The sequence below is a fragment of the Elephas maximus genome, chromosome 3, assembly GCF_024166365.1.
Source record: "Elephas maximus indicus isolate mEleMax1 chromosome 3, mEleMax1 primary haplotype, whole genome shotgun sequence".
In the NCBI taxonomy this organism is placed as follows: domain Eukaryota; kingdom Metazoa; phylum Chordata; class Mammalia; order Proboscidea; family Elephantidae; genus Elephas; species Elephas maximus.
In genome coordinates this window covers 75,988,133-76,014,236 of record NC_064821.1, presented here as the reverse complement: position 1 = coordinate 76,014,236, position 26,104 = coordinate 75,988,133, and the positions used below count along the sequence as shown (strand labels likewise).

General features: G+C 49.9%; 2 protein-coding genes across 3 annotated transcripts; both read right to left on the bottom strand.

Moving 5' to 3' along the window:
• Positions 1-645: 645 nt before the first annotated feature.
• On the bottom strand, positions 646-20,767 carry LOC126071699 (gap junction beta-4 protein-like). Its single transcript, XM_049875929.1, has 3 exons — positions 20,712-20,767; positions 18,540-19,536; positions 646-1,086 (listed from the first exon to the last, which is right to left on the bottom strand). Exons 2-3 carry the CDS (start codon positions 19,205-19,207, stop codon positions 933-935), a joined length of 822 nt encoding a protein of 273 aa, XP_049731886.1. The 5' UTR covers positions 19,208-19,536; positions 20,712-20,767; the 3' UTR covers positions 646-932.
• Positions 20,768-22,017: 1,250 nt separating this feature from the next.
• Positions 22,018-25,781, bottom strand: LOC126071698 (gap junction beta-5 protein). Of its 2 annotated transcripts, XM_049875927.1 has the most exons (3): positions 25,637-25,780; positions 23,889-23,951; positions 22,018-23,239 (listed from the first exon to the last, which is right to left on the bottom strand). In XM_049875927.1, the coding sequence occupies exon 3, from the start codon at positions 23,213-23,215 to the stop codon at positions 22,394-22,396; it is 822 nt and encodes a 273-aa protein (XP_049731884.1). In that variant the 5' UTR covers positions 23,216-23,239; positions 23,889-23,951; positions 25,637-25,780; the 3' UTR covers positions 22,018-22,393. The 2 variants fall into 2 exon arrangements, with proteins under 2 accessions (XP_049731884.1, XP_049731885.1); XM_049875928.1 differs by lacking the exon at positions 23,889-23,951 and having other exon boundaries at positions 25,637-25,781.
• Between the last annotated feature and the right edge of the window lie 323 nt (positions 25,782-26,104).

Sequence of the window (26,104 nt, the reverse complement as noted above, 5' to 3'; positions counted from 1 at the left end):
CTCATCCCACCCTCAGGACAATGAAGGTTAGTGTGCAGCCAGGGAGGGGCCCCCTGCCTCATTTCCCACAGCATTTATTGAGTACTTCGTAATACCAGTGATTAAGATTTACGTGGCCTTTTGCAGCAGGCTAAGCCCTTCCACAGCCATGAGCTCCTCCCAGCCTCACAGCCACCCCTCAGGGTAGGAATATTAACCCCCCGCCCCCTTTTTGAGAGAGGCTGAAAGCACTTTCCTGCAGTTCCAGTGAATCTTGGATAGGAATCAGGCATCTGAAGACCCTCTGCCTTCCCTGCAGCCCACAGCCACCGTGGACTAAGCTCCATTGTCTTTTGAGACAACCCTTGGGCCTAAAACTGCATTGGGGAGAAAGGCTAGACTTGAGTATGGGCAAGTAGCACAGGACCCAGGAGAGCTGGGGAAGCCCTTTTCTGGAGGAGAGGATGGCTTCTTATCTGACTGGATCAAGCATAGCCCTTTGCAGGGCCAGAGGGATAGACACAATGACCTGATAAAGGTCACAAATGTCAAAGGACACCTTGAGTGAGTGAATGAGTTGAGTTTTATTAAGCCCTGACCCTGGGCCGCACAGGGAAGGCACTTGCATATATGTTCTCTTATTAAATGTCCCTCACAATAGCCCTGTAAGGTGGGCATCAGTATGTCCATTTTACAGGAAAGGAAACTGAGGCACAGAGGAGTAATTTGCCCAAGGCCACACCTCTGGGGCAAGTGGCTGGAGTGGAGGAATAGGGATTTGATCACAGGCGTCTGACTTCTCTTTCTCGTCTGTCTCCAACTTGAGGCTCAGCTTGCCCCCCCAGGCTAAACCCCATCAGCCCATTCACTGATGGTGCGCCATTGCGGCAGGCAGGGGTGCTGCTGACCCTCCTGTTCCAGCTGCAACCCATCAGCACAATCTGGGCAGCCCCTCACACCACGGTTTTCTTTACGTGGTCCCGAGGGGGATCTGGTAAGAGAAGAGAGTGAGTGTCTGATTCCAGAAAGATGAGGTCACCGAAGAGGAGGTCATCCTGCTTGCAGGATGAGGTGGCAAAGTCAGAGTGATGCCCCTTGAATGGGGCTCTCCTGGCCGCCGGACCTGTTGGAGTAGCTGGGCTGGCAGGTGTTACAGTCAAAATCCTTGTGGTCATTGTTCCACAAGTGCTTGGCCATCACCAGGTACACCAGCATGAGGAAGATGAAGACCAGAGACAGCCAGATGCTCCCAAATGCTGTGGAGTACTTGTTGACCCCACTTAGGAGCCCCTCGAAGATCCCCCAGTTCATGGTGGGCCCAAACGTTGGCTGCCACTACAGAGAAATAATAGTAATTGCTCACATTTATAGAATGCTCACTTTGAGCACTTTATAGGACTACGTCATCATATTTAACACTTACAGTCACCCTAAGAGTAGATTTGATTATTGTCCCCACTTTATAGATGAGGAACCTGAGGTTCAGATGGTTTAATTACAAGGTTACACTACTGTTAGGCACTGAGTTGTGATTTGAGCACAGGTCATTTGTGTCTAGAACCCAACTCTTAGCCATAAAAGTGGGTCAAGGGGGGCCAGGAAGCCACCCAGTCCTCCTGCGGCCCAGGGTGCTGGCCTTGCAGCCCTGGTGACAACTTAAGGAGATGGACACTCTGCCTTTTCCCTCTGCCCCAACCTTGGACCTCCTCCTCAGGAGGCTGAGTCTTGGGATGACTCTTCTCCCCTCTGTGAGCACTGCTCTCCCTCCATAGACAGCCCCCTCCACAGGGGAACCAGATCTTTGAGCCCTTCACTTGGCTTGGGGACTGGGGCCAAATAACCCATTACCCATTGCCAAGTAGGAGGCTGGAAAAAGGTTCCCCAAACCTCGTCTGGTCTAATGCTCCCGTAAATATCCAGGCAGTGTCCTGCTCAGGGGGAACTCACTTGAAACAAGGCCAGAGGCAACCAGCGGAAGGGTAAAGCCAGGAGCCAGGGTTCTCTTTAGGTAGGCTGGTATTCTAGTGTTTCCTAAACTGGTGTTTGATAGGCTGGTCACAGGAATGGTGAAAGGACTCTGTTCAGAAAAGTAGACAAACTCTGGGTTCAGCAAAGTGAAGTAGGTCCATTTACTTGACCATGCTAATAAATTCACATTGTGAATCTCCACAAGAAGGACAGAATACGTGGTCGTGCCCAAACGCCTTTACCACACAGCCCTTCAGTTCTAAGGGTGTTTATTCCTTTCCTCTAGCCATTGTTGGTGACAATTCTATTATTCCCACATTCAACAGGAAATAAAACCACCCAAGCTCCTATACATCATCACCCACTTAGGGAAGGTGCTATACAAAACACAGGTCCATAAATCTAAATGTAGTCATTTTAAGTAAATATTTTCATTTATGGTGACTCGAACCTGTATTTTCATCACATTAAACTAAATGGAGGCATCCTTTATCAGACTGTGGGACAGCCTTGTCAGGACAGCCAATGGGAAGTGCTGCTCCAGCCAGTTCTCCTGGGGACTTCGACAGATTGAAACTTCTATTTAAGGAGTATGACTGCTGTGCAGAATGAGGGTGCCCGCTTTCTCAGCCGGGATTTCTCTGCCTGGTGCCTGAGGGGTTCCAGGGGCCATGTGCAGTGGCCTCATCCTGCTGTGCACCCTGGGGCTCCAGGAAGCCTCTCTGCCTAGCCAGGTGCTCTAAGGGATACATGATACCCTTCCAAGTGCGAGGTTCTCAGGCAACACCCAGGGAGGCCCAGCCCTCAGCCTCTGGGGACTCTCGGCACCACCCACATGGGCAGGGTGGGTCAGGGCTGTGCAGGCTCAGGCAGAGCTGTCCTTCTGCTCAGCTCCTGGCCCCCCAGTAAGCCCCTCTCCCTCTCAATCCCTGGCTGAGAGCAGGAAGAACCCAGAGCAGAGAGAGAGGAGCCCTTCATTCCTCTACCATCCAGACCCAAGGTGGCAGACATGCCCAGCCCCCTTACTCTCACTTCCCACCAGAGAAGTCTCTGCTCCACGCGTGCCAGGGCAGGCCACATCTGGACACAGATGCCCTTACCTGATCAGCTACTCCTCAGGGCTCTCTGGGTAATGACTCCTGGCAGTTGCAGTGAGAATTGGCAGGCAGCTGGAATTCATGTCGGGCCAGGGAGGGTTTCTGGGGAAGCAGCTTCCTGGGACAGAGCCTGCCCAGCTGGCAGTAGCCTGGGTGTGCTAGGCCTCCCAGGAGGAGGAGAAGCTATTGGCCGGCACTCTCATTGGCTGAGCTGCCTCTGATGAGACCCAGGAAACTTAGGGGTTCACCCCACCCAGGGTTCTGGGCCCAGAATTCTGGCAGCCTCTCAGGGGAGGCACAGGTCCATTCTGACCCTGCTCATCCTCCCATCCCGGGCTTGTGGGGGAGGAGCTGAGGCAGGCCCTGCCCTCTCATCCCTCTCCAGAAATTCTGCCCTGCTTCTTCTTGGGACTCCTTCTCTGGCCTCCATGGGCCGCTGTCCAGGTTCTCCTCTCTCTGTGGTTTTCCATTCTCATGGTTTCAATTAGTTTTGCTAACTCAGAGACTCCCAAACTCTGCCTCCAGCCCACTCGCTTTTGCCCGATCAATTCCTACTGCCTGGATGCCTGTCCCCAACTTTCCTTCCTTGCCTACAACTGGAGCCCTACACATCTGCAGCTGAAGTTTCACAACCCTGCATCTAGATCCCCACATTCCTATATCTGGATTGTCATGCATCGGTATCAGGGGCCTCATACCCTGCATCTGGATCCCCATACCCCTATATACTCACATATCTGCATCTGGATCCCTACATCCCAATATCTGCAACCCTACAGTCTGTATCTGGAGCTCCCACACTGCATCTGAAGCCTCATACTCTTGTATCTGGATCCTCATGCCCTACATCTGACACCCCACACAATTGCATCTGGCATCCCACATCTCTGCACCTGGAGCCCCACACCCCTACACCTGGAACCTGACACCCCTATATCTAAACGTCACATACCCACATCTAGAACTCCACACTGCTGCATCTGGATCCTGACACCCCTATACCTGGAATCCCACGCCCCTAATCTGGATCCCCAAAAGCCTGTATCTGGAGCCCCACACCCTGCTTCTGGAAACTGATACCTGTATATCTGGAACCCCCCACCCCTAATTTGGATCCCCACATTTCTGCATCTGGAACTCATAGCCCTGGATTTGAATCTCACCTCTGCTACAATTTGATTTTGGGTAATTTACTTAAGCCTATTTCCTCTTCCGTTCAGTGAGAAAATAATGTGTACCTGGAGCCTCTGAGGGGTTTCGTGAGACAACGGGGAGCTCGAGGCAGTGCAGTGACTGAGTGCACAGGCCATGTGGCCTGAGAACTGGCTTCCTTGCTGTGTAATGCCTCCGTGTCTTATCTGAGATGTGGAGAAGGGAGGGGGAGACAGACTTCCTCACCAGAGAAAATCTCATTTGGATGGATGTTGTCTTTGGGTTAAAAAGGCAAAACCCCAGTCAGGCAGAGACTGCAGGGGGAGGTGGGAGGGCAGGCAGGGGTGCCTGGGGAGGGTTTCTCATTAGCTCTCGGACACAGCCTGTTGGCCTAGTTAACTTCAAGGTGCCCTTTAACAGCAGATCACACGGGGCTGGAATCCAACGGCCAATGTGCCCAGGAGCCACAAATGCCACGCTTCCACAAGCAAGCACAACACAGTCCCACATGTACACAGTGTTACACACAGGCCACACTTACACAGATGTGTGTGCAGTGTTGCACACACACACACACACACACACACACAGAGGGCAGGACTTTGTTTTGTTTACTTACTGCTATACCCCGGATGCCTAGAATGGGGTCTGGTACCTAGTTGTTGTTATTAGCTGCTGTTGAGTCGGCCCCCAACACATAGCAACTCCACACACAACAGAACGAAACACTGCCCAGTCCTATGCTATCCCCAGGATTGGTTGTGGCTCAGACTGTTGTGATATATAGGGTTTTCATTGTCTGATTTTCAGAAGTAGATTCCCGGGCCTTTCTTCCTAGTCTGTCTTAGTCTGGAAGCCCCACTGAACCTGTTCAGCATCATAGCAACACTCAAGCCTCCACTGACAGATAGTGGCTGCACACAAGGTGCATTGAGTGGGAATCAAACCCAGGCTCCCCACATGGAAGGTGGGAATTCTATCACTGAATCACCAATGCCTCTGGTATCTAGTTAGGCCTCAATTTATATTTCTTGAGTGAATTCTGTATGAAACGAACACATGCACACACCCTGCAAAGTGACACATACCTATATCCTTCTGCATTCTTTTGGAAAATTTATTTCCAAAATTTATTGCCAAGTACAGGAGAGAGGAGACACTTCAATGCATCAGTTGCAGCATTATGAGACATGCTGTCACACAGAATGGAATTCCAAGTTCTGCCAAAGGGAGACCCAGAGAAGGAGGCATGCAAGTGGGTATTGAAGGATGTGTAGGAGTTTACCAAGAAGAGATGAGGAGGAGAAGTTTAGGACGCAGCAGGCACAGTGTGTGCACAGGGCCTTTGTAAAAGATGATGTAAGAGCATTAGAGAGTAGGCAGGGCCAGCAATAGGGATACCACAAAGCTAGGTACTTGGAATGTCTACGAGGACTGGATCATGGAGGACCCGGAACACCATGCTAAGGAGTTGGATTTATCTTGTGTGCGGAGGGAGGCACGGCAGAGTTCTAAACAAGGAAGCAACATGGTCAAATTGGTATGTTTAGAAAGCTTCCTCTGATAAAGAGGCTGGATCAGAGGGACTTCTGACACCGATAAAAAAGTTATTGTGATGATTTAGGAAAGCGACGAGCAAGAGAGCTGGATTTGGGCCATAGCTTAGGGTGCTTCCCGGGAGGCTGGTTTTTGCCAATTTCACAAATGGTGGGGCCACTGGTAGAAATACAGAATACAGGAGAAAAAGCAGGTTGTTTGGTGTGGTGGGGAAGGTAATGAACAGATTCTTCACAGATGTTTGTGGAGTTTGGTTCAGTGTTACCTGAGCTAAGTGTGAGGGTGTCGAGGATAGCCAAGTGTACTTTCTGCTGACCAATAGGTGGCAGCAGTGGCTGGAGACATACTTCGAGAGTCCTCAGTCCTGGGGGGTGATAGGAGTCATAGGAATGAACGAGTAGGCCTTGGGAGAGTACGTTGAGTGAGAAAAGAAGATGGTCCGGGCAGGCTCTGCAAGCCCTGACATTTTAGAAAACAAGCAGAGAATGAATTGCCTGTGGAGGAGAAAAAACTCTCTATCAGGGATAGAGAAGCCTGGGTGGTGGGTAGGGGGCGGTGGGGGAGGAGAGGGATGTCGAAGAGGAGTGATTCAAGGAGCCCATGTACATGGAGGCTGCTGTGGAGGAGGCCAGTTGGAGGTCACTGGTGACTTCTGCCAGAGTAGTTTCAGCAGAGTAGTGGGGGCAAAAACTAGGGGCAACGGTTTGAGAAAGTACAGGCTGCGCCTTTTCAGGAAGTTTTCAGGGGAAGGAGAAAGACAGGTGAGCGGGCAGAGGGAAGCAGGGCTGAAAAAGGATATATTTCTTCGGGGTAGACAGGATTAGGCGTGAAGATGGAGGGGAAGAAGCCAGTGGAGCCTATTGGATCTACAAATGGATCTTGCTCTATACCGGTGTCTTAGTTCCCCAGTGCTGCTGTAACAGAAACACCACCAGTGGGTGACATTAAAGAACAATGAAGAACAGAAATGTAGTTTCTCACAGCTCTGGAACGAAAAAGTCTTTCCTGTAGGTTGTTGTTAGGTACCATCGAGTCGATTCTGACTCATAGCGACTCTGTGTACAACAGAACAAAACACTGCCCATTCCTGCACCATCTTCACAATCATGCTTAAGCCCACTGTTGCAGCCACTGTGTCAATCCACCTCATTGAGGGTCTTCCTCTTTTTCACTGACCCTGTACTTTACCAAGCGTGATGTCCTTCTCCAGGGACTGGTCCCTCCATATAACATGTCCAAAGTATGTGAGATGAACTCTCACCACCCTTGCTTCTAAGGAGCATTCTGGCTGTACTTCTTCCAAGGCAAAACTGTTCATTCTTCTGACAGTCCATGGTGTAGTCAGTATTCTTTGCCAACACCATAATTCAAAGGCGTCAATTCTTCTATCTTCCTTATTCATTGTCCAGCTTTCACATGCATATGAGGCGATTGAAAATACCATGGCTTGGGGCAGGCGCACCTTAGTCCTCAAGGTGACGTCTTTGCTTTTTAACACTTTAGAGAGGTCTCTTGCAGCAGATTTGCTCAATGCAATATTTTGTTTGATTTCTTGACTGCTGCTTCCATGGGCATTGATTGTGGATCCAAGGAAAATGAAATCCTTGGCAACTTCAGTATTTTCTCCATTTATCATGGTGTCGTTTATTGGCCCAGTTGTGAGGATTTTTGTTTTATGTTAGGGTGTAATCCATACTGAAGGCTGTAGTCTTTGATCTTCATCACTAAGTGCCTGAAGTCCTTTTCACTTTTAGCAAGAAAGGTTGAGTCATCTGCATATCGGTTCTTAATGAGTCTTCCTCCAACCCTGATGCCTCGTTCTTCTTCATACTGTCCAGCTTCTCGGATTATTTGCTCAGCATACAGATTGAATGGTGAAGGATGCAACTCTGACACACACCTTTCCTGATTTTAAACCACGCGGTATCCCCTTGTTCTGTCTGAACGACTGCTACAACTGCTTTTGAATGATCTTCAGCAAAATTTTACTTGCATGTGATATTAATGATATTGTTAGATAATTTCTGCATTCTGTTGGATCACCTTTCTTTGCAATGGGCACAAATATGGATCTCTTCCAGTCAGTTGGCCAGGTAGCTGACTTCCATATTTCTTGGCATAGATGAGTGAGCACTTGAAGTGCTGCATCCGTTTGCTGAAACACCTCTTCTTTTGATGCTTCCTGCATTGTTTATATTTTCCCCATAGACTCCTTCAGTATTGCAACTTGAGGCTTGAATTTTTTCTTCATTTCTTTCAGCTTGAGAAATGCCGAGCGTGTTCTTCACTTTTGGTTTTCTATCTCCAGATCTTTGCACATCTCGTTATAATACTTTGTCTTCTCCAGCAGCCCTTTGAAATCTTGTGTTCTACTCTTTTACTTCATCATTTCTTCCTTTTGCTTTAGCTATTCTATGTTCAAGCATCTTTCGGTTTGTCGTACTATGGTGGCTTGTGTGTTGCTGTGGTGGCGGAAGCTGTGCCACTGGTATTTCAAATACCAGCAGGATCACCCATGGTGGACAGGTTTCAGCTGAGCTTCCAGACAAAAATAGACTAGGAAAAAGGACCTAGTGATCTACTTTTGAAAAAAAGTTAGCCAGTGAAAACATTATGAATAGCAGCGGAACATTGTTGATATTGTGCTGGAAGATGAGCCCCTCAGGTTGGAAGGCACTCAGATCATGACTGGAGAAGAGCTGTCTCCTCAGAGTAGAGTCGACTTTTATGACATGGATGGAGCCAAGCTTTTGGGACCTTCATTTGCCTACGTGGCACTAGTTAGAAGGAGAAGAAATAGCTGCAAACATCCATTAATAATAGGAACACGGAATGTATGAAGTATGAATCTAGGAAACTTGGAAATTATCAAAAATGAAATGGAACCCATAAACATTGATATCCTAGGCATTAGTGAGCTGAAATGTATTGGTATTGGCCATTTTGAATCGGACAGCCATATGGTCTACTATGCCAGGAATGACCAATTGAAGAGGAATGACATTGCATTCATTGTCAAAAAGAATATTTCAAGATCTGTCCTGAAGTACAATGCTGTCAGTGATAGGATAGTGTCCATACACCCACAAGGATGACCAGTTAATTCAAATTTGCCCACCAACCACTAAGGCCAAGGATGAAGAAATTGATTTTTACCAACTTTGGCAGTCTGAAATTGATCAAACATTCAATCAAGATGTATTGAAAATTGCCAATGATTGGAATTTGAAAGTTGGAAACAAAGAAGAAGGAACAATATTTGGAAAATAATGGCCTTGGTGATGGAGATTGCATGACAGAATTTTGCAAGACCAATGACTTCTTCGTTGCAAACACCTTTTTCAACAACACAAATGGAGACTATGCATATGGACCTTGCCAGATGGAATATTCAGGAATCAAATTGATTACATCTGTGGAAAGAGACAATGGAGAAGCTAAATATCATCAGTCAGAACAAGGTCAGGGGCCAATTGTGGAACAGACCATCAATTGCTCCTATGCAAGTTCAAGTTGAAGCTGAAGAAAATTAGAACAAGTCCACGAGAGCCAGATACAAGCTTGAATGTATCCCGTCAGAATTTAGAGATCATCTCAATAGATTTGACACTTTGAACACTAATGACCAAAGACCAGACGAGTTGGGGAATGACATCAAGGACATCATACATGAAGAAAGCAAGAGGTCATTAAAAAGACAGGAAAGACAGAAAAGACCAAAATGGATGTCAGAAGAGACTCTGAAACTTGCTCCCTGTATGTAGCCCTGGGCATTCCTTGGTTCTTTGCTTTGTAGACAATCCTCACATGGTGTCTGTCTTGCCCTGGGTGTGTGTGTGTGTGTATCTATGCTGCTGTTTATATAATTCAGAAGTGATTAGGTTTAGGATCCACCCTACGCTAGTATCACCTCAACTGACTGATTAATTGCATTACATTAGATTGCATCCACGGGTATAGAGGTGAAGATTCCAACACATGTTTTGTGGGGGACATAATTCAATCCATAATAACGATTAGTAGTCATCCCCTCCCCTCCCACCTCTACTCTTCCCTGGTTCTCCAGCCTGTACTTGACTCTCTAACCCCTCAATCCTCTTCTCAGGCATTTTTGATGCCAGTCACCATCTTTGGACATATTCTTCTGGCTCAGACTCCCAGGTCCAACCCTGGGAGATAATTCTGGCCTCCCTGCCAGGTCAGTCCTTTCTGCATTCTGCCTGTCCTCCCTGTTAATGGGCATGGGGGGTGGGGATAGGAATTGAATATTCTCCTGGAGACCAGCCATCCCCTAGAGCTCTCTTCTGAATGCAGTAGGCAAAGGGAAGTAGAGGCAACCTTCCCTGTACCCCCAGCTAACCATGAAAACTACCATTTCTTAAAGGAGAGTAAATTTTTGGTCCTGGGGGAAAAAGACATATTGGCACATGGGCCAGGATGCCAAGGGTGTGCACATTCACTCCACTGTGGAGAGGTGGAAATGCTGGAAAGTGGGATAATAATATTACTGTCAGCTTCATGATGGAGCACCTCCTCTGAGCCAGACACCAGGGCAAATGCTTTACAGGCATTGCACATATCACAGTAATGCCCTGCTCTCGCTTTGCCTCTCTCCAGTCGGTTCTCCACACATAGCAGAACCATCTTTGGAAAATGAAAATCGTATTAAAAATATCTGTTGAAAGCTTTTCAGTGGCTCCCCACTGCTCTGGAATTAAAATCCCATATTGCTAACCTGGACTGTAAAGCCCTGCATGACCCAGCCTCTGCCTCCCTCTTTGTTCTCAGCCTCTTGCCTTCAGTCTTTGCACTCTGGCCACACTGGCCTTGTTTCACTTCCTTGAACACAGGAATCTCTTTCCCACCTCAGAGCCTTTGCACATGCCCTCATGGTCTTTCCTCATTTTCTCTGAGCTAGCATTGACTCAAGCTTCAGACTTCAATTTAAATGTCACTCTCTCAGAGATGCCTTCCATGACCCACCCATTACAGTTTTTGTAGTGCTGTGTTCTCTGTTACACATTCTTGTAGTACTATTTCTCCTTTGTAATGCTATCACAATTGCACTTGCAAAGTTATTGGTGTGCTTGTGTATTTAATGCCATCTCTTTTCCTTGAGACCCTAATCTTCAAGAGAACCAAACTTGGAGGGTTGAATCATGGGACTCATGCTTTCTACTCTGCCTCCACCATCTGGCATAGCTCTTGGCACGTAGTTGGTACTTAATGAATATTTGAGGATGAATGAATGGATGATTCTGCTTATTGAGAGAAAACGAGCCAGGAGAATCACCAGATCCTTGGGCATGAGGGTGCTGAAGCTTTATTGTGTTAAGAGCCTGGGCTCTGGGCCTAGACTGCCTGAATTCTAACCCAGCTCTTCGGCTTACTGACTTTGCAACCTTGCACAAGTGTCTTAACCTCTCTGGGCCTCAGTTTCTTCATCTGGACATGGTACCACTATAGTAGCTACGTCCTATGGTTATTGTGAGGGTTAGATGAATAAAATATGTAAAACGTGTATGTCTGGCACGTAATAAATTTTTATTGTGCTTTAAGTGAAAGTTTACAAATCAAGTCAGATTCTCATAAAAAAATTTATAAACACCTTGCTGTATACTCCTAATTGCTCACTCCCTAATGAGACTACACACACTCCTTCTCTCCACTCTCTGTTTTTGTGCCCATTCGGCCAGCTTCTGACCACCTCTACCCTCTCATCTCCCCTTTAAACAGGAGATGCCAACATAGTTTCATATATCTACTTGATCCAAGAAGCTCATTCTTTCCTAGTATCATTTCCTATCCTGTAGTCCAGCCCAATCCCTGTCTGAAGAGTTGGCTTTGGGAATGTTCCTGTCTTGGGCCAACAGAAGGTCTGGGGACCATGACCTCCGGGGTCTTTCTAGTCTCAGTCAGACCATTAAGTCTGGTCTTTTTATGGGAATTTGGGGTCTGCATTCTGCTGCTCTCCTGCTCCCTCAGGGGTCCCCTGTTCTGTTCCCTGTCACGGCAGTCGTCCGTTGTAGCCGGGCACTATCTAGTTCTTCTGGTCTCAGGCTAATGTAGTCTCTGCTTTATGTGGTCCTTTCTGCCTCTTGGGCTCATAATTACCTTGTATGTTTGGTGTTCTTCATTCTCCTTTGCTCCAGCTGCATTGAGGCCAATTGATGCGTCTTAGATGGCCACTTGCTAGTGTTTAAGACTCCACATGCCACTCTCCAAAGTGGGATGCAGAATGTTTCCTTAATAGATTTTATGATGCCAATGAACTTAGATGTCACCTGAAACCATGGTCCCCAAACCCCAGCCCCTGCTACCCTGGCCTTTGAAGCATTCATTTTCTTCAGGAAACTTCTTTGCTTTTTGTTTAATCCAGTTGTGCTGACTTCTCCTGTGAGTTGTCTTTCGTGGCTGTTATTATTCTTAGCTAGGACCAATATCTAGGCATGAGACTGAGTTTATGTTGCTTTCTGTTTTCTTGCCCTCATAATTTGGTGCTGGTCTTGGGTGAGTCTGTCTCACCTCTGTGCCCCTGTCTCTACAAAAGTGACTCCTGCCATGGGTACCGATGTCTGTTTTGTTGTTAATCTAATAGGCACTTTTTGGCCCTTATCTAATTTGAGCCAAGACAGTGTTTGGCCCTGAGGATCACTTTCTCCTTCTAGAAATACTCTTCTCTTGGCTTCTGTGACATCTATTTACCCAACAGTTCCCTTGGCTGCGTTTTTCCACTTTATTTGGTTTATTTAAAATTTTTTTCAAATAAAAAAAAATTTTTTTTACTGTGGTATAATGTATATAATAAAACATTTGCCATTCTATTTTTAAGTGTACAATTCACTGACACTAATTACATTCACCATGTGTGCAACCATCACCACTATCCATTTTTCAAATGCTTTTCATTACCCTAAGCAGAAACTCTGTTTAGAAACTTGGAAAACCCTGGTGGCGTAGTGGTTAAGAGCTATGGCTGCTAACCAAAAGTTTGGCAGTTCAAATTCACCAGGTACTCCTTGGAAACTCTGTGGAGCAGTTCTACTCTGTCCTATAGGGTCGCTATGAGTCGGAATCAACTAGATGGCAATGGGTTTGAACAGAAACTCACTACTCCTTGTAGTAACTCTCCATTTCCTTCCAGCCCCCAGTAACCACTAATAAACTTTTGTCTATATGCATTTGCCTACTCTAGATATTTCATTTAAGTGGGATCATACACATTTATCCTTTTGCATCAGACTTATTTCCTTCAGCATTATGTTTTCAAAGTTCATCCATGTTGTAACATGTATCAGAACTTTGTTTTTCTTTATGGCTGAATAATTTTTCGTCACATGGATATGTTGTTGTTGTTAGATGCCATCTAGTCAGTTCTGAATCATAGTGACTCTATGCACAACACTGCCCAGTCCGGTACCATGCTCACAATCGTTGCTATGTTTGAGCCCACTGCTGCAGCTGCTGTGTCAATCCACCTCCTTGAGGGTTTTCCTCTCTTTCGCTGACCCTCTTCTTTACCAAGCATGATGTCCTTCTCCAGGGACTGGTCCCTCCTGATAACATGTCCAAACTACACAAGACCAAGTCTCATCATTCTCCCTTCTAAGGAGCATTCTGGCTGTACTTCTTCCAAGACAGGTTTGTTTGTTCTTCTGGCAGTGTGTGGTATATTCAGTATTCTACACAATCACCGTAATTCAAAGGCATCAATTCTTCTTTGGTCTTCCTTATTCATTGTCCAGCTTTCGTATACATATGAGACAATTGAAAATACCATGGCTTGTGTCAGGTGCACATTAGTCCTCAAAGCGACATCTTTGCTTTTCAACACTTTAAAGAGGTCTTTCGCAGCAGATTTGCCCAATTAAATGCTTCTTTTGATTTCTTGATTGCTGCTTCCATGGGCATTGATTGTGGATCCACATAAAATGAAATCCTTGACAACATCAATATTTTCTCTGTTTATGGTGATGTTGATTATTGGTCCAGCTGTGAGGATTTATTTTTGTTTTCTTTTATGTTGAGGTGTAACCCATACTAGATCTTTGCATATGCTGACCCTTGTGCCTAGAATCTTCTTTTTCTTCTCCTCTCCCTTTTGCTTGACAAAATTGTCCTGTTTCTCTGGGAACAAGTGCCACATAGGGAGTTGGGCTTAGCTAGAGTTATGGTCTTGCCAGAGGACATTGGTGGTTCGGTGGTAGAATTCTCACCTTTCCTGCAGGAGACCTGGGTTGGATTTCTAGACAATGCACTCATTTGAAGCCACCACCCATCTGTCAGTGGAGGCTTGCATGTTGTTATGATGCTGAATGGGTTTCAGTGGAGCTTCTAGGCTAAGATGGACTAGGAAGAAAGGTCTGACAATCTAATTCTGAGAGTCAGTCAGTGAAAACCCTTTGAATCACAAAGATCCACTCCGTAACAGAGTGGAATTTCTTTCTGTTGTGCATGGGGTTGCTGTGAGTCAGGAACCAACTAGACTGCACTAACTACAGCAACAACAATAGGTTCTTGCCAGGTGAGCACTACAGAGTCACGGAAAAGAAAAGGAATCACGAATATCTACAAGTAGGTGTATTATGGGGGCCCATGGAGTCCAAACTGGGTAAGGAGGGAAGGGAGGACAGGAAGGAGGTGATTTCCAGTGAAGGGGGGTGATGGATGTTTTCAGTTTAAGCAGTATCAGGGAGCCAGTTCCTGGATGCCTAGCTATCGGACCCACCTACCACCTCCTCCAGCACCCTATGGTTCCCCAATTTGCCACTGGTTTAATAGCTGACCTCTTCACTGGAATGTAAGCTCCATGAGGGTAGGGGCTGTGTCTGACTCTTCCCAGATAAATCCCCAACACAAAGCTTGGAGCCTGTCACATAAAGTGAACAATAAATATTTGTTGACTTGAATTCTAGAGGTGGAGCAGTTCTGGGTGATGACAAGGTCTGGGGTGTGGTCCTGCAAGTGGGTAGCCAAATGGATAGAGGAGGCCACAGGAGATGAGGAGGTCATGGAATGAAAAGGACAGGGTGATGCACAGTTGGGTCATAGGAAACTATCAAGAGAAGAAGACCCTGAGGCACATGCTCAAGACTTTAATGAATGAGAAGTAGATGGCAGCAATGGGTGCAGGGCAGAAGGTTGAAGAGAAAGGTGGCCAGGCTTTAAGCTGACCAATCAGGGATTCTTCAAGAAGGTGGGGGTGGAAAATTCTTGAAGTGGTGCTGACAGCAGTGTGGGGGAGGTGAGAGTGTGCACAGGGACTGAGCCTAAGATAATCCGTGGGAATAGATGGCCGAAGGGTTTCCTACAGGATTAGTCCTGGCTATCTCCTGAGGCCTCTGGCTGGTCAGATGGTGTCTGGCTTGTGGCTGGCTCAGTGGCTCAGGACTTGAGATCTCCTAGGGGCAGCACCTTTGGAGAGGCCTGTGGTGGAATGGCTGGGTCCCAGAGCACGCTCACTATAATGTAGGCCCAGTGGGGATCTAGAGTCTCAGCGAGAGTTGACCAGGGATGGGCCCCTGGCCTGGAATTGGGAGCTGCTTGATCTACCAGTGCGGGACCATCTGGTTCTAGCTGGTTGAGAGTACCACCCTGTTGTCCCCAATTGGGTGGCCAGTGTTCTGGTCTGGATTGGAGGTGGGAGCTACCCTTGTTTCCTGGGGTCAGTAGATGCTATTGACACCCTTCCTAGGTCCCCTGTACTGGCTCAGTGTGCCCGTTCTCCAGCTGCTGGGAATATTGGCTGCTCATGGCTTATAGCTGTTCCAGAAAAACTGACCTCGATTGAGTGGGAACCAACTACCCCTTCCTGCCACTCCCCTGACCTCAGAGTGGCCTAAAGCCAACAACTGGAGTTCAAAAGTATGGTGCCCTTGCCTCCAGGAGGAGACAGCTCTTTGGTGGGGTTTATGATCCAAAGCACCTTCACGCACAGAGGTCAGGCCAAGGCTAAACTTAACCTGAGTTCACATCCATGCTCCCCATCCTGCTTCCCCTGTAACTTCCTTCACACCAAATTTCTGCTCCAGGCTCTGCTCCTAAGGAATCTGACCTCAGACAGGGGAGACTCTCTGGTCTTGTCCCATCGTCAGGGGTGGGGATGGAGACTGCATGGACCACAGGGGACACAGCCCCAGAGATACTCAGCAGGCTTGGGTTCAGTCTCACTGTGTGGCCTTGGAAGTTCTCCTCCCCTCTCTAGGCCCAAGTCTCCTCACCTATAAATGAGACCATTGGGCTGGATTTAGTGAAAACAAAGACAAAACAAACAAAAACCTTTGCTCACTTCCCTGGGCTAGGTGTGGTAGAGGATTCCAGCACAGAGGACTCAGTTCCTTCCCTCAAGCAGCTCATGGTTCATTTACTTAGTGACAAACATTTATTGAAGGCAGTTGGGACCTGCATGACTCAGCGGTCCCTGCCCTTGAAGGGCTCACAGACCCATGGGAGACAAACAGGGAGACCTACCATTCTGATCCTGAAGAATGAGAGGCAAAGCTGGGGTGGCTCACAGGAGAAGGTGGCTGAGGCTGTTCCTGAGGATCCAGAAAGGTGCACAGAGGAGGGAGGAAGGGCATTCCACGGAGCTGGAACAGCATGAACGAAGGCACCAGGCATGACACAGCATGATGTGTTTGGGAGACCATGAGCCCTTTGGTGTTACTGGTGGGTTAAAAGGAGGGGAGGAAACAAGGGGTGAGGTTGAGGAGGTCAGCAGGGTCTGGGCTGAGGGAAATGAAGGGGGATTTTAAAGCAGGAGGAATGGTATGGTCAGATTATAGAAAGATCACTCTGTGGCCAGTAGTGGAGGGCAGATGGGAGAGGCCCAGCAAGATGCGATAAGACTTTGAGGTGGGGGAGGAGAGGCCGGTTGAGGAGTGGGAATCAGTGGGATTCAGTGTTGTGTTGGGATATGGGGCTTGAGGGGCTGAGAGAGAGGAAGGGGCAAGGATGATATGCCAGCTCCTGGCTTGGGCAGCTGCGTGGATGGTGGTCCTGTTCATGGTGGGTGGGTGAGGGGTCTGCAAGAAGAATGGGTTTGGGAGAAGATGGTGAGTCTGGGCATTGCTAAGTGTGAGGTGTCCATGGGCCTTCCAAGCATGGTCACGTGGGCACTGGGACTTGGGGGCAGGTCCTGGCTAGAGGGATGATTCTGGGAGTTTTAAGGGTCTGTGTGGTGTGGAGGATGAGGTTGCTTGGGGAGTATTGTTGTTGCTAGGTGCTGTTCAGTCAGTTCCAACTCATAGAGACCCTGTGTACAATAGAACGAAACACTGACTGGTTCTGTGCCTTCCTCATACTCTTTGTTATGCTTGAGCCCATTGTTGCAGCCACTGTGTCAATCCATCTCGTTGAGGGTCTCCCTCTTTTTTGCTGAACCTCTACCTTGCCAAGCATGATGTTCTTCTCCAGAGGCTGATCCCTCCTGATAACATGTCCAAAGTATGTGAGATGGAATCTCGCCATCCTTACTTCTAAGGAGCATTCTGGTTGTACTTCTTCCATGAAAGATTTGTTTGTTCTTCTGGCTGTCCACGGTATATTCAATATTCTTCACCAACACAACAAATGTATCAATTCTGCTTTGGTCTTCCTTATTCATTATCCAGCTTTCACATGTATATGAGGCTATTGAAAATACCATGGCTTGGGTCAGGTGTGCCTTAGTCCTCAAAGTGACATCTTTGCTTTTTAATGTTTTAAAGAGGTCATTTGCAGATTTGCTCAATGCTGTAATCTCCACAGTAGCAGACTGCCACATCTTCTCCTGTGGAGTGGCTAGTGCATTTGAACCACTGACCTTTCAGTTAGCAGCCAAGCGGTTAACTAATGCACTACCAGGGTTCCTTTTTGGGGGGAGTGTATGACCAGTGAAAAAAAAGGGAAATTCCACAGACTTGATGATCCATAAAGAACCCTTTAACTGACTCTCACTGAGCCCCTGGCCTGTGGGAATGTGCCTTCCACATACCCTAGCATCCCCCCAGTGACTCTCAGCACCCCCAGGATTTCCCCTCCCACCCTCAGAAGGGACTCCCCTTCCTGGGACCTGTGCCAGGCAGGTTAGAGAGGCCAGAATGGAGGCAGCAGAGGCCTCCGGGCCAACAGGCATTCATGTGATGACACTCACTGAGAACTGACAAACACTGGACCCAGGGGCTCCTGGGATCTCTCTCCTCCACCTCAGCCAGCTGCTTGCAGAGCCCAGAGCTCCTGAGGCTGCCCCTGCCTTTGGCCACTCCCCACCACATTCTGGGACACATTCTGTGTCTGGGGTAGTGATTGTGAGCCCAGATCTGAGGTTCTAGAGCCCAGTCGCCCACCAAGTAATCTTGGCTTCCATCGTGAATCCCCTTGCTTCTCTACCCACCACTTCCCTCCTCATCTTCAGAATACTGGGAAAATCATATTTATTAAAGGTTTTGACATACCATATTACCATACAAAATCCCTGCCAGCCAGCCAGCTGCATCCCCATCAACTCCCTCCCATGAAGGCCGAAGATCCAGGAATGCAACTGCCCAAGGCACTGGCCCCTGGGTGAGCTTCCTGGGCCCCCCAAACCACCCTTCTGGCCTGCCCTGTCACAGAAGAGGTGACCCAGCCTTTTCCTGGGGGGACTTGATTGTCTTATATGCTGGCATTGCCAGTTATGTATACCCATCTGTATCCATTGGGGCCAACCCAGCCTTCACTAAGACAGAGGTCCCATCTTGGGGGTGCCCTCCCTGGGATAGGGCATATGGTAGGCACGTGTCAGGTGGATGATCCCGGTGCCCAGACCTCCGGCGCCTGGGGCCCAGGATCTCCATACACCTCTTGCCCACCAGGTAGGCAACCTCACTGAGGTTAAGCAGGATGCAGATAACTGCTGTGGCCACCATGAAGTAGGTGAAGACCTTCTTTTCTGTGGGTCGGGAGATGAAACAGTCCACAGTGTGGGGGCATGGTGCCACAGAGCAGGCAACCACGCGGGGCATGTCGTAATCCTTGTAGAGGCGGTGGAAGATGTACAGGAAGCTGGCGTCGACGGTGGCCTTGAAGATGAGACTCAGCAAGTATGTCCACCAGAGCCCACCACGCTTCTTGCCTGCATTGTCGTACAGGGACCGGGCGTTGGGCCCGTGCTTCAGGCGGTGGCGTCGCTCCCGCTCCTCGCGGTAGGCCACGTGCATGACCACCAGCAGCGAGGGGCATGTGACCAGGATGAGCTGCAGGGCCCACAGGCGCACGTGGGACACGGGGAAGAACTCATCATAGCAGACATTGGGGCAGCCTGGCTGCTTGGTGTTGCAGACAAAGTCGTCCTGCTCGTCATGCCACACATCCTCTGCGGCCACCACGTACACCAGCAAGCGGAAGATGAACACCACGGACAGCCAGATGCGACCCAGCGCCGTGGAGTACTTGTTCACGCCGCTCAGGAGGCCCTGCAGAAATGCCCAATTCATGCTGACAGTGTCCCTGGGCCCTCACGTCCACAGGTCTATACCTCTGCACCACCCACTCAGATGCTGGGGGCCGCTAGCCCCAGGAGGACCTGAAAGTGGGCACCCCTGATTGATGGCACGATTGATCAAACCCTTTCACAGCCACCCTGTCCTTGTGTCCTCACTTACAATGGCTTGGCAGGGTAAGGGTTGCCATGATTCCCAGTTCACATTGGAGTAAAGCAAGGCACAGAGAGGGGAAGAGGTCTGCCCAAGGCCCCACAGCTGGACTTAGTGGAGCTGGTCTTGAACCTCAGTCTTCCAGTTCCAAAGTCACGGTTTCTTTTATTCTGTAAACAGATAAATGTGAACGACAATCATCCTGTGTGGCCATGCCAACCAACCTTTTTTATCCCAGGTTACAGCCCTACTGGTCACATAGCTTCAACAGAGATAGTAAGAAGGCAAGGACTGGGTGGTCTGCTCTCACACCAGCTGCCAGGGATGGGCCAGGGCAGGAGGGTATTGGCTGTCAGATTCATCCAGCTTTTCTTGAGTGCCAACAGGAGCCAGGCCCTGTCTGGGCACGTTCATATCTGACTCTTTGGTAGACTTTGGAACAATCTCCATCCTCACTCCTCCTCTCTGGGCCACAGAAGTCCCCAGCCCTGAGGTTCCCTCCCACACCCAATAGTAGGCTCTTTGGAACCTTGGCAGTTTGGTAATCCCCCCCAAACCACCTTTCCTGTCTTAGTGCTGTGGCTCCAGGGCTGACTGTGCTGACTACAGTGAGTTTCTCTGGAATTCCAGCCTTCCCAGCTTTAGGGAGGGACAGGGGAAGGGGCAGAGGTGGGGTTCTGGCACAGCCCTCCCCCCACCATTTACTTTCTCAGAGATGCCCCTCCCTTCCATCTGTTTGCTGGCCCAGTCTTCCATTATTTCTATGCAGCCCCTGTCCTGAGTGCTCACCTCCACACCCCATCTCTGGATTCCCATCGTGTTCCATCTGCTGCTGTGCCCCACCCCGTCCCTGCCTCAGCCCTGGGCGCCTTGAGCATGTTCTGACATTGGCCCCTGGGAAGCCTTCTCTGTCCCAGCCCTGAGCACCCTCCTCTCCTTCGTGGCAGAATGTATCGCCTGTACTCAAATGCTATGTTTTCCTGTCTTCTGGACACACTGTCAGCTGCTGGAGGGCAGACTCTACATCTCATTCATCTCTGCTTCCCCAGGATCCAGCACCCTACCTGGCTAACGGAGCCATGATAATCATGTGTTAAACAGAACTTAAATCACACTTCTTCCTGATCCCTCCTCTTCCTTGTCTTGCCCTTTGCCCTTCCTTTGGTTTGGCCAGACATTTCTTCCCCTCCAGTAAGAGTTTTCCTGGGACTTTTCCCGGGACCCTGATCTGCTGCCCCTCTGCGTCCCTCCCTGAAGCTAGCCCATAGCCCAAGAGCCCCTGGGCATCTTCAGCCCCACTGAACCCTTTCTTCTCAGCTGTCTCCCTCTCCTTCTTGGTCCTTACCCTTCTTGGGTCCAGCAGCTGCTCTCCTGTCCCTGGGCTTGTCTGTCTGCCTGAGGGCCTCCTGGAGGCAGCTTTTGTTCCTCACTCCCCTGTTGGGTGGGGCTTTCTGAGGCAATGAGCCAAGAAAGAGTGAGTGGGTGGGTAGGTGAGTGGATTTCCCTGGGCACATACTCAGAGCAAACACCTGAGTGTTTCTACCCTGACCCATGTCTCTGTCTAGCCTGGTTGGGCGTGGCTGGGCCTGGCTCTCTGGGTGGGCAGGTGAGTGGGTGAGACCTCAGTGAAGGGGGCAGAAGCCTGGTGTCACACCCAGGCCCAGGTCAGCACCAATGGGATCACCCTCCCCCTTCCCATTGCCTTATTGCCTCTGGCTCCCAGGCCTCTCTCCCTGACCTTTTTTCTGGAATTCTGGTTCTGGCACTTACGGAAAGGGGCAACCTCGGGTCAGCTCAGGAAGGCACCCCACCTGGATGGGGAGATTTCTGGGGACTGCTGCTTTCTGCTGAGCTTGGGCTGCTATTGGGTTATTCAGGGGATGGGAGTGGCACACCAAGACTTTCCAGACCAGGGTTCCACTGCCCCAGTGGAGACAAGGAATGCAGGTTGGCAGCATGAAATGCCCCAGTTGGCACAGGGCCAAGCACAGCCTCAGTGGCTGTCTCTCTGGGCCTGACCCTCTGGGGCCCTGGAAAAACCTCTAGGGAAGCCTGAGTGTTTTCCAGCAGGGACTACAGAGGGTCAGGGGCTGGTCCCACCCTCAGGACAATGAAGGTTAATGTGCAGCCAGGGAGGCCCCCCCGCCCGCCTCATTTCCCACAGCATTTATTGAGTACTTCGTAATACCAGTGATTAACTTTTATGTGGCCTTTCCCAGCAGGCTAAGCCCTTCCACAGCCATGAGCTCCTCCCAGCCTCACAGCCACCCCTCAGGGTAGGAATATTAACCCCCCGCCCCCTTTTTGAGAGAGGCTGAAAGCACTTTCCTGCAGTTCCAGTGAATCTTGGATAGGAATCAGGCATCTGAAGACCCTCTGCCTTCCCTGCAGCCCACAGCCACCGTGGACTAAGCTCCATTGTCTTTTGAGACAGCCCATGAGCCTAAAACTGCATCTGGGGAGAAAGGCTAGACTTGAGTATGGGCGAGTAGCACAGGACCCAGGAGAGCTGGGGAAGCCCTTTTCTGGAGGAGAGGATGGCTTCTTATCTGACTGGATCAAGCATAGCCCTTTGCAGGGCCAGAGGGATAGACACAATGACCTGATAAAGGTCACAAATGTCAAAGGACACCTTGAGTGAGTGAATGAGTTGAGTTTTATTAAGCCCTGACCCTGGGCCGCACAGGGAAGGCACTGGCATATATGTTCTCTTATTAAATGTCCCTCACAACAGCCCTGTAAGGTGGGCATCAGTATGTCCATTTTACAGGAAAGGAAACTGAGGCACAGAGGAGTAATTTACCCAAGGCCACACCTCTGGGGCAAGTGGCTGGAGTGGAGGAATAGGGATTTGATCCCAGGCGTCTGACTTCTTCTCATCTGTCCCCAACTTGAGACTCAGCTGCCCCCACCACCCAGGCCGCACCTCATCAGACCATTCACTGGTGGGTGCCCCAGTATGTAGGCAGGGATGCTGCTGACCCTCCTGTTCTAGCCCCAACCCATCAGCACAATCTGGGCAGCCCCTCACAGAATGGTTTTCTTCACATGGTCCCGAGGGTAGTCTGATAAGAGAGGAGGGTGAGTGTCTGATTCCAGAAAGATGAGGTCACCCAAGAGGATGTCGTCCTGCTTGCAGGATGAGGTGGCACAGTCTGGATGATGCTCCTTGTATGGGGTCCGTGCTCTCCTGGCCGCCAGACACTCGCAGCACCTCTTGCTCACCAGGTAGGCCAGCTCCACCAGGTTGAGCAGGATGCAGATGGCAGCTGTGACCACCATGAAGAGTGTGAAGATGTTCTTCTCCGAGGGCTTGGAGATGAAACAGTCCACAATATTAGGACACGGAGCCACGTGGCACTTGACCACAGGAGGGAGGGTATATTTGGGGTAGAATGAATGGAATACATAGAGGAAGGCAGCATCCACGCCAGCCTTGAACACAAGGCTGCAGACGTAGGTCCACCAGAGCCCACCCCTCTTCTTGCCGGGGTCCAGGTAGAGGCGCCCACTGCCCTCCCCTGCTGCCTCTCGGTGCTTCTTCTCCCGAGCCTCACGGTAGGCCACGTGCATGACTACCAGCAGCGAGGGGCATGTGACCAGGATGAGCTGTAGGGCCCACAGGCGCACGTGGGACACAGGGAAGAACTTGTCGAAGCAGACGTTGGAGCAGCCGGGCTGGCGGGTGTTACAGTCGAAATCCTTGTGGTCATCGCTCCACACCCGCTCGGCCGTCACCAGGTACACCATTATGCGGAAGATGAAGACCAGAGACAGCCAGATGCGCCCAAAGGCTGTGGAGTACTTGTTGACCCCACTCAGGAGCCCCTCAAAGATCCCCCAGTTCATGGTGGGCCCAAATGTCAGCTGCCACTACAGGGAAAGGATAATAACAATTGCTCACATTTATAGAATGCTCGCTCAGCAATTTATAAGACTACATCATCATATTTAACCCTCATAGCCACCCTAAGAGGAGATTTGATTATTGCCCCCATTTTACAGATGAGGAAACTGAGGTTCAGATGGGGTAATTACAAGGTTACACGGCTATTAGGCCCTGAGTTGTGATTTAAGCACAGATAATTTATATGTAGAACCCAACTCTTAGCCATAAAGTGGGTCAAGGGGGGCCAGGGAGCCACCCAGTCCTCCTGCGGCCCAGGGTGCTGGTCTTGCAGCCCTGTGCAGTGACAACTTATGGAGGTGAACACTCTGCCTTTTCCCTCTGCCCCAACCTTGGACCTCCTCCTCAGGAGGCTGAGTCTTGGGATGACTCTTCTCCCCTCTGTGAGCACTGCTCTCCCTCCGTAGACAGCCCCCTCCACAGGGGAACCAGATCTTTGAGCCCTTCAGTTAGCTTGGGGACTGGGGCTGAAGAGGAGGCTGGAAAAATGTGCCCAGAGCCCCACCTGGCCTAACATTCCCAAAATATCTAGGCAGTGTCCTGCTCAGAGGATTTCTGGTGGCACAGTTTTTAAGCACTCGGCTACTAACTGAAAGTTTGGTAGTTTGAACTCACCAGAGGCTTCTCGGGAAAAAGATGTGGCGGTCTGCTCCTGTAAAGATCACAGCCTTGAAAACCCTATAAAAAAAAAAAAAACCCTATAGGGCAGTCCTATTCTGTCCTGTAGGGTTCCTATGAGTTAATCCTGCTCAGGGGTGACTCACTTGAAGCATGGCCAATGGCAAACAGCCGAGGGATAAAATAGAGAGCAACAGTTCTCCTTCTGCAATAAGATTCCCAGAGTAGGCTTCTGTTCCAGTATTTCCCAAACTGGTGTTCCATGGAACCCTGCTCAGTAGTCTGGTCATAGGAATAGTGAAAGGATTTTGTGTTCAGGAAAGTAGGCAAACACTGGGTTCAGCAAAGTGACGTTGGTCTTTACTTGACCGTGCTAATAAATTCATATTGAAAATCTCCAAAAAAAAAAAGAGGGACGGAATATGGGGCACTGCCCAAACTCCATTGACCACAGCGCCCTTTTTCCTGTGGAACAGCCTTGCTGGGACAGCAAAATGGGAAGTGCAGATTCGGTCAGTTCTCTTGGGGACTTTGGCATGATGGGCACACACAGATCAGATTTAAACCTCTACTTATGGAATTGACTGCTGTGCGGAATGAGGGGGGTCCACTAGCCCATCTGGATCCCTCTGCCTTGTGCCTGGGGGGCCCCAAGGTGCCCATGCACAGTGGTTTACCCTGCTGTGCCCCCTGGGGCTCTAGGAGCCTGTCTGCTCAGCCACCAGCTGCAGGGGGTACACAAAGCACTTCCCAGTGCTGGCCCAGGCTGATGGCCACCACGCTGTCCTGACCCGGTATAATCTACTGCAGGTGGGCAGGGCTATAATAATATCCTACCCACTGCTATCCCGTCGATTCCGACTCATAGTGACCTTGTAGGACAGAATGGAACTGTGCCATAGGGTCTCCAAGGCTGTGACCTTTGGTCATAACAGTAGCCAACATGTATTGGGTGCTTACTCTGTGCCAGACACTGTCCTGACCACTTTGCATGAATCAAAACATTACTCCCTCATAGCAATTTTATGAAGGGGTATGATATTTTTTATTCTCAATTTACAGATGAGGAAAATGGAGCACAGAGTGGGTAACTAAATTGCTCACAGTCACACACAGCTAGTAAACGGCAGGCTAGGATTTTAACCCAGGGAGACTGGTGGCCTCCAGGGCCCTCACCCTGGGAACTGCCCATTCTGGAGCCTGGGCCCCTTTCCTCCAGCTGCTGATCCATCTGTGCCTACTCCCTCCTCTGCGTTTCGGTGATGTCTCTGCTTTCCATCCTGTGTCTCTCCCAGCAGTCTTACCACTGGTGCATCCACACCACCTACACTTGGATATGGGGCCCCTGCTCTGAATCATCAGCTTGACTGCTCAGTCTTGCCTAAGGTGGGTGGAACTACTGGCAGCCTCTCTGGCAACACCCAGGGAGGTCCCAGCCATGCCCCACCTCGGTACCGCCCACGTAGGCAGAGCAGGCCAGGGGTCTGCAGGCCCAGACAGAGCCTTCCTCCTACTCAGCTCTTGGCCCTTCTATGCGTCCCTCTCCCACTCAGTCACTGGCTCTCAGCTTCACAGTTTGGGAGAGCTGGAAGAACCCAGAGCAGAGAGAGGGGAGCCCTTCATTCCTCCACCATCCAGACCCAGGGTGGCAGATATGCCAGCTCCCTTACCCCCACCCCCCACAAGAGAATCCTCCCCTCCGGGTGTGCCGAGGGCAGGTCACATCTGGACACAGATGCCCTTACCTGATGGGCTACTCCTCAGGGCTCTCCAGGTAACGACCCCTGGCAGCCACAGTGGGACTCGCAGGCAGCTGGAATTCATGTCAGACCGGGGAGGGTTTCTGGGGAAGCCTGTTCCTGGGACTGAGCCTGCCCAGCCTTCAGCAGTCTGGGTGTGCCCAGCCAAGCCCAGGGGGAGGAGTTGTGGCCAGCACTGTCATTGGCTTGGGCTCCTGCTTCCCCAGGCTGCCTCTGAGGCAGCTCAGGAAACTTTGGGGTTCACCCCACCCAGGGTGCTGGGCCCAGAATTCAGGCAGCCTCTCAGGGGAGACACAGGCCTATTCTGACCCTGCTCATCCTCCCATCCCAGGCTTGTGGGGGAGGAGCTGAGGCAGGCCCTGCCCTCTCGTCCCTCTCCAGAAATTCTGTCCTGCTTCTTCTTTTCTTCTTCTTGGGACTACTTCTCTGGCCTCCATGGGCCGCTGTCCAGGT

Coding starts and splice junctions, on each gene's coding strand:
- LOC126071699 (XM_049875929.1), bottom strand. CDS start 19,207: ATGAATTGGGCATTTCTGCAGGGCCTCCTGAGCGGCGTGAACAAGTAC. Junction 1,087..18,539: donor CTGGGCCCCAGGCGCCGGAG/GTCTGGGCACCG, acceptor GGCGGCCAGGAG/AGCCCCATTCAAGGGGCATC.
- LOC126071698 (XM_049875928.1), bottom strand. CDS start 23,215: ATGAACTGGGGGATCTTTGAGGGGCTCCTGAGTGGGGTCAACAAGTAC.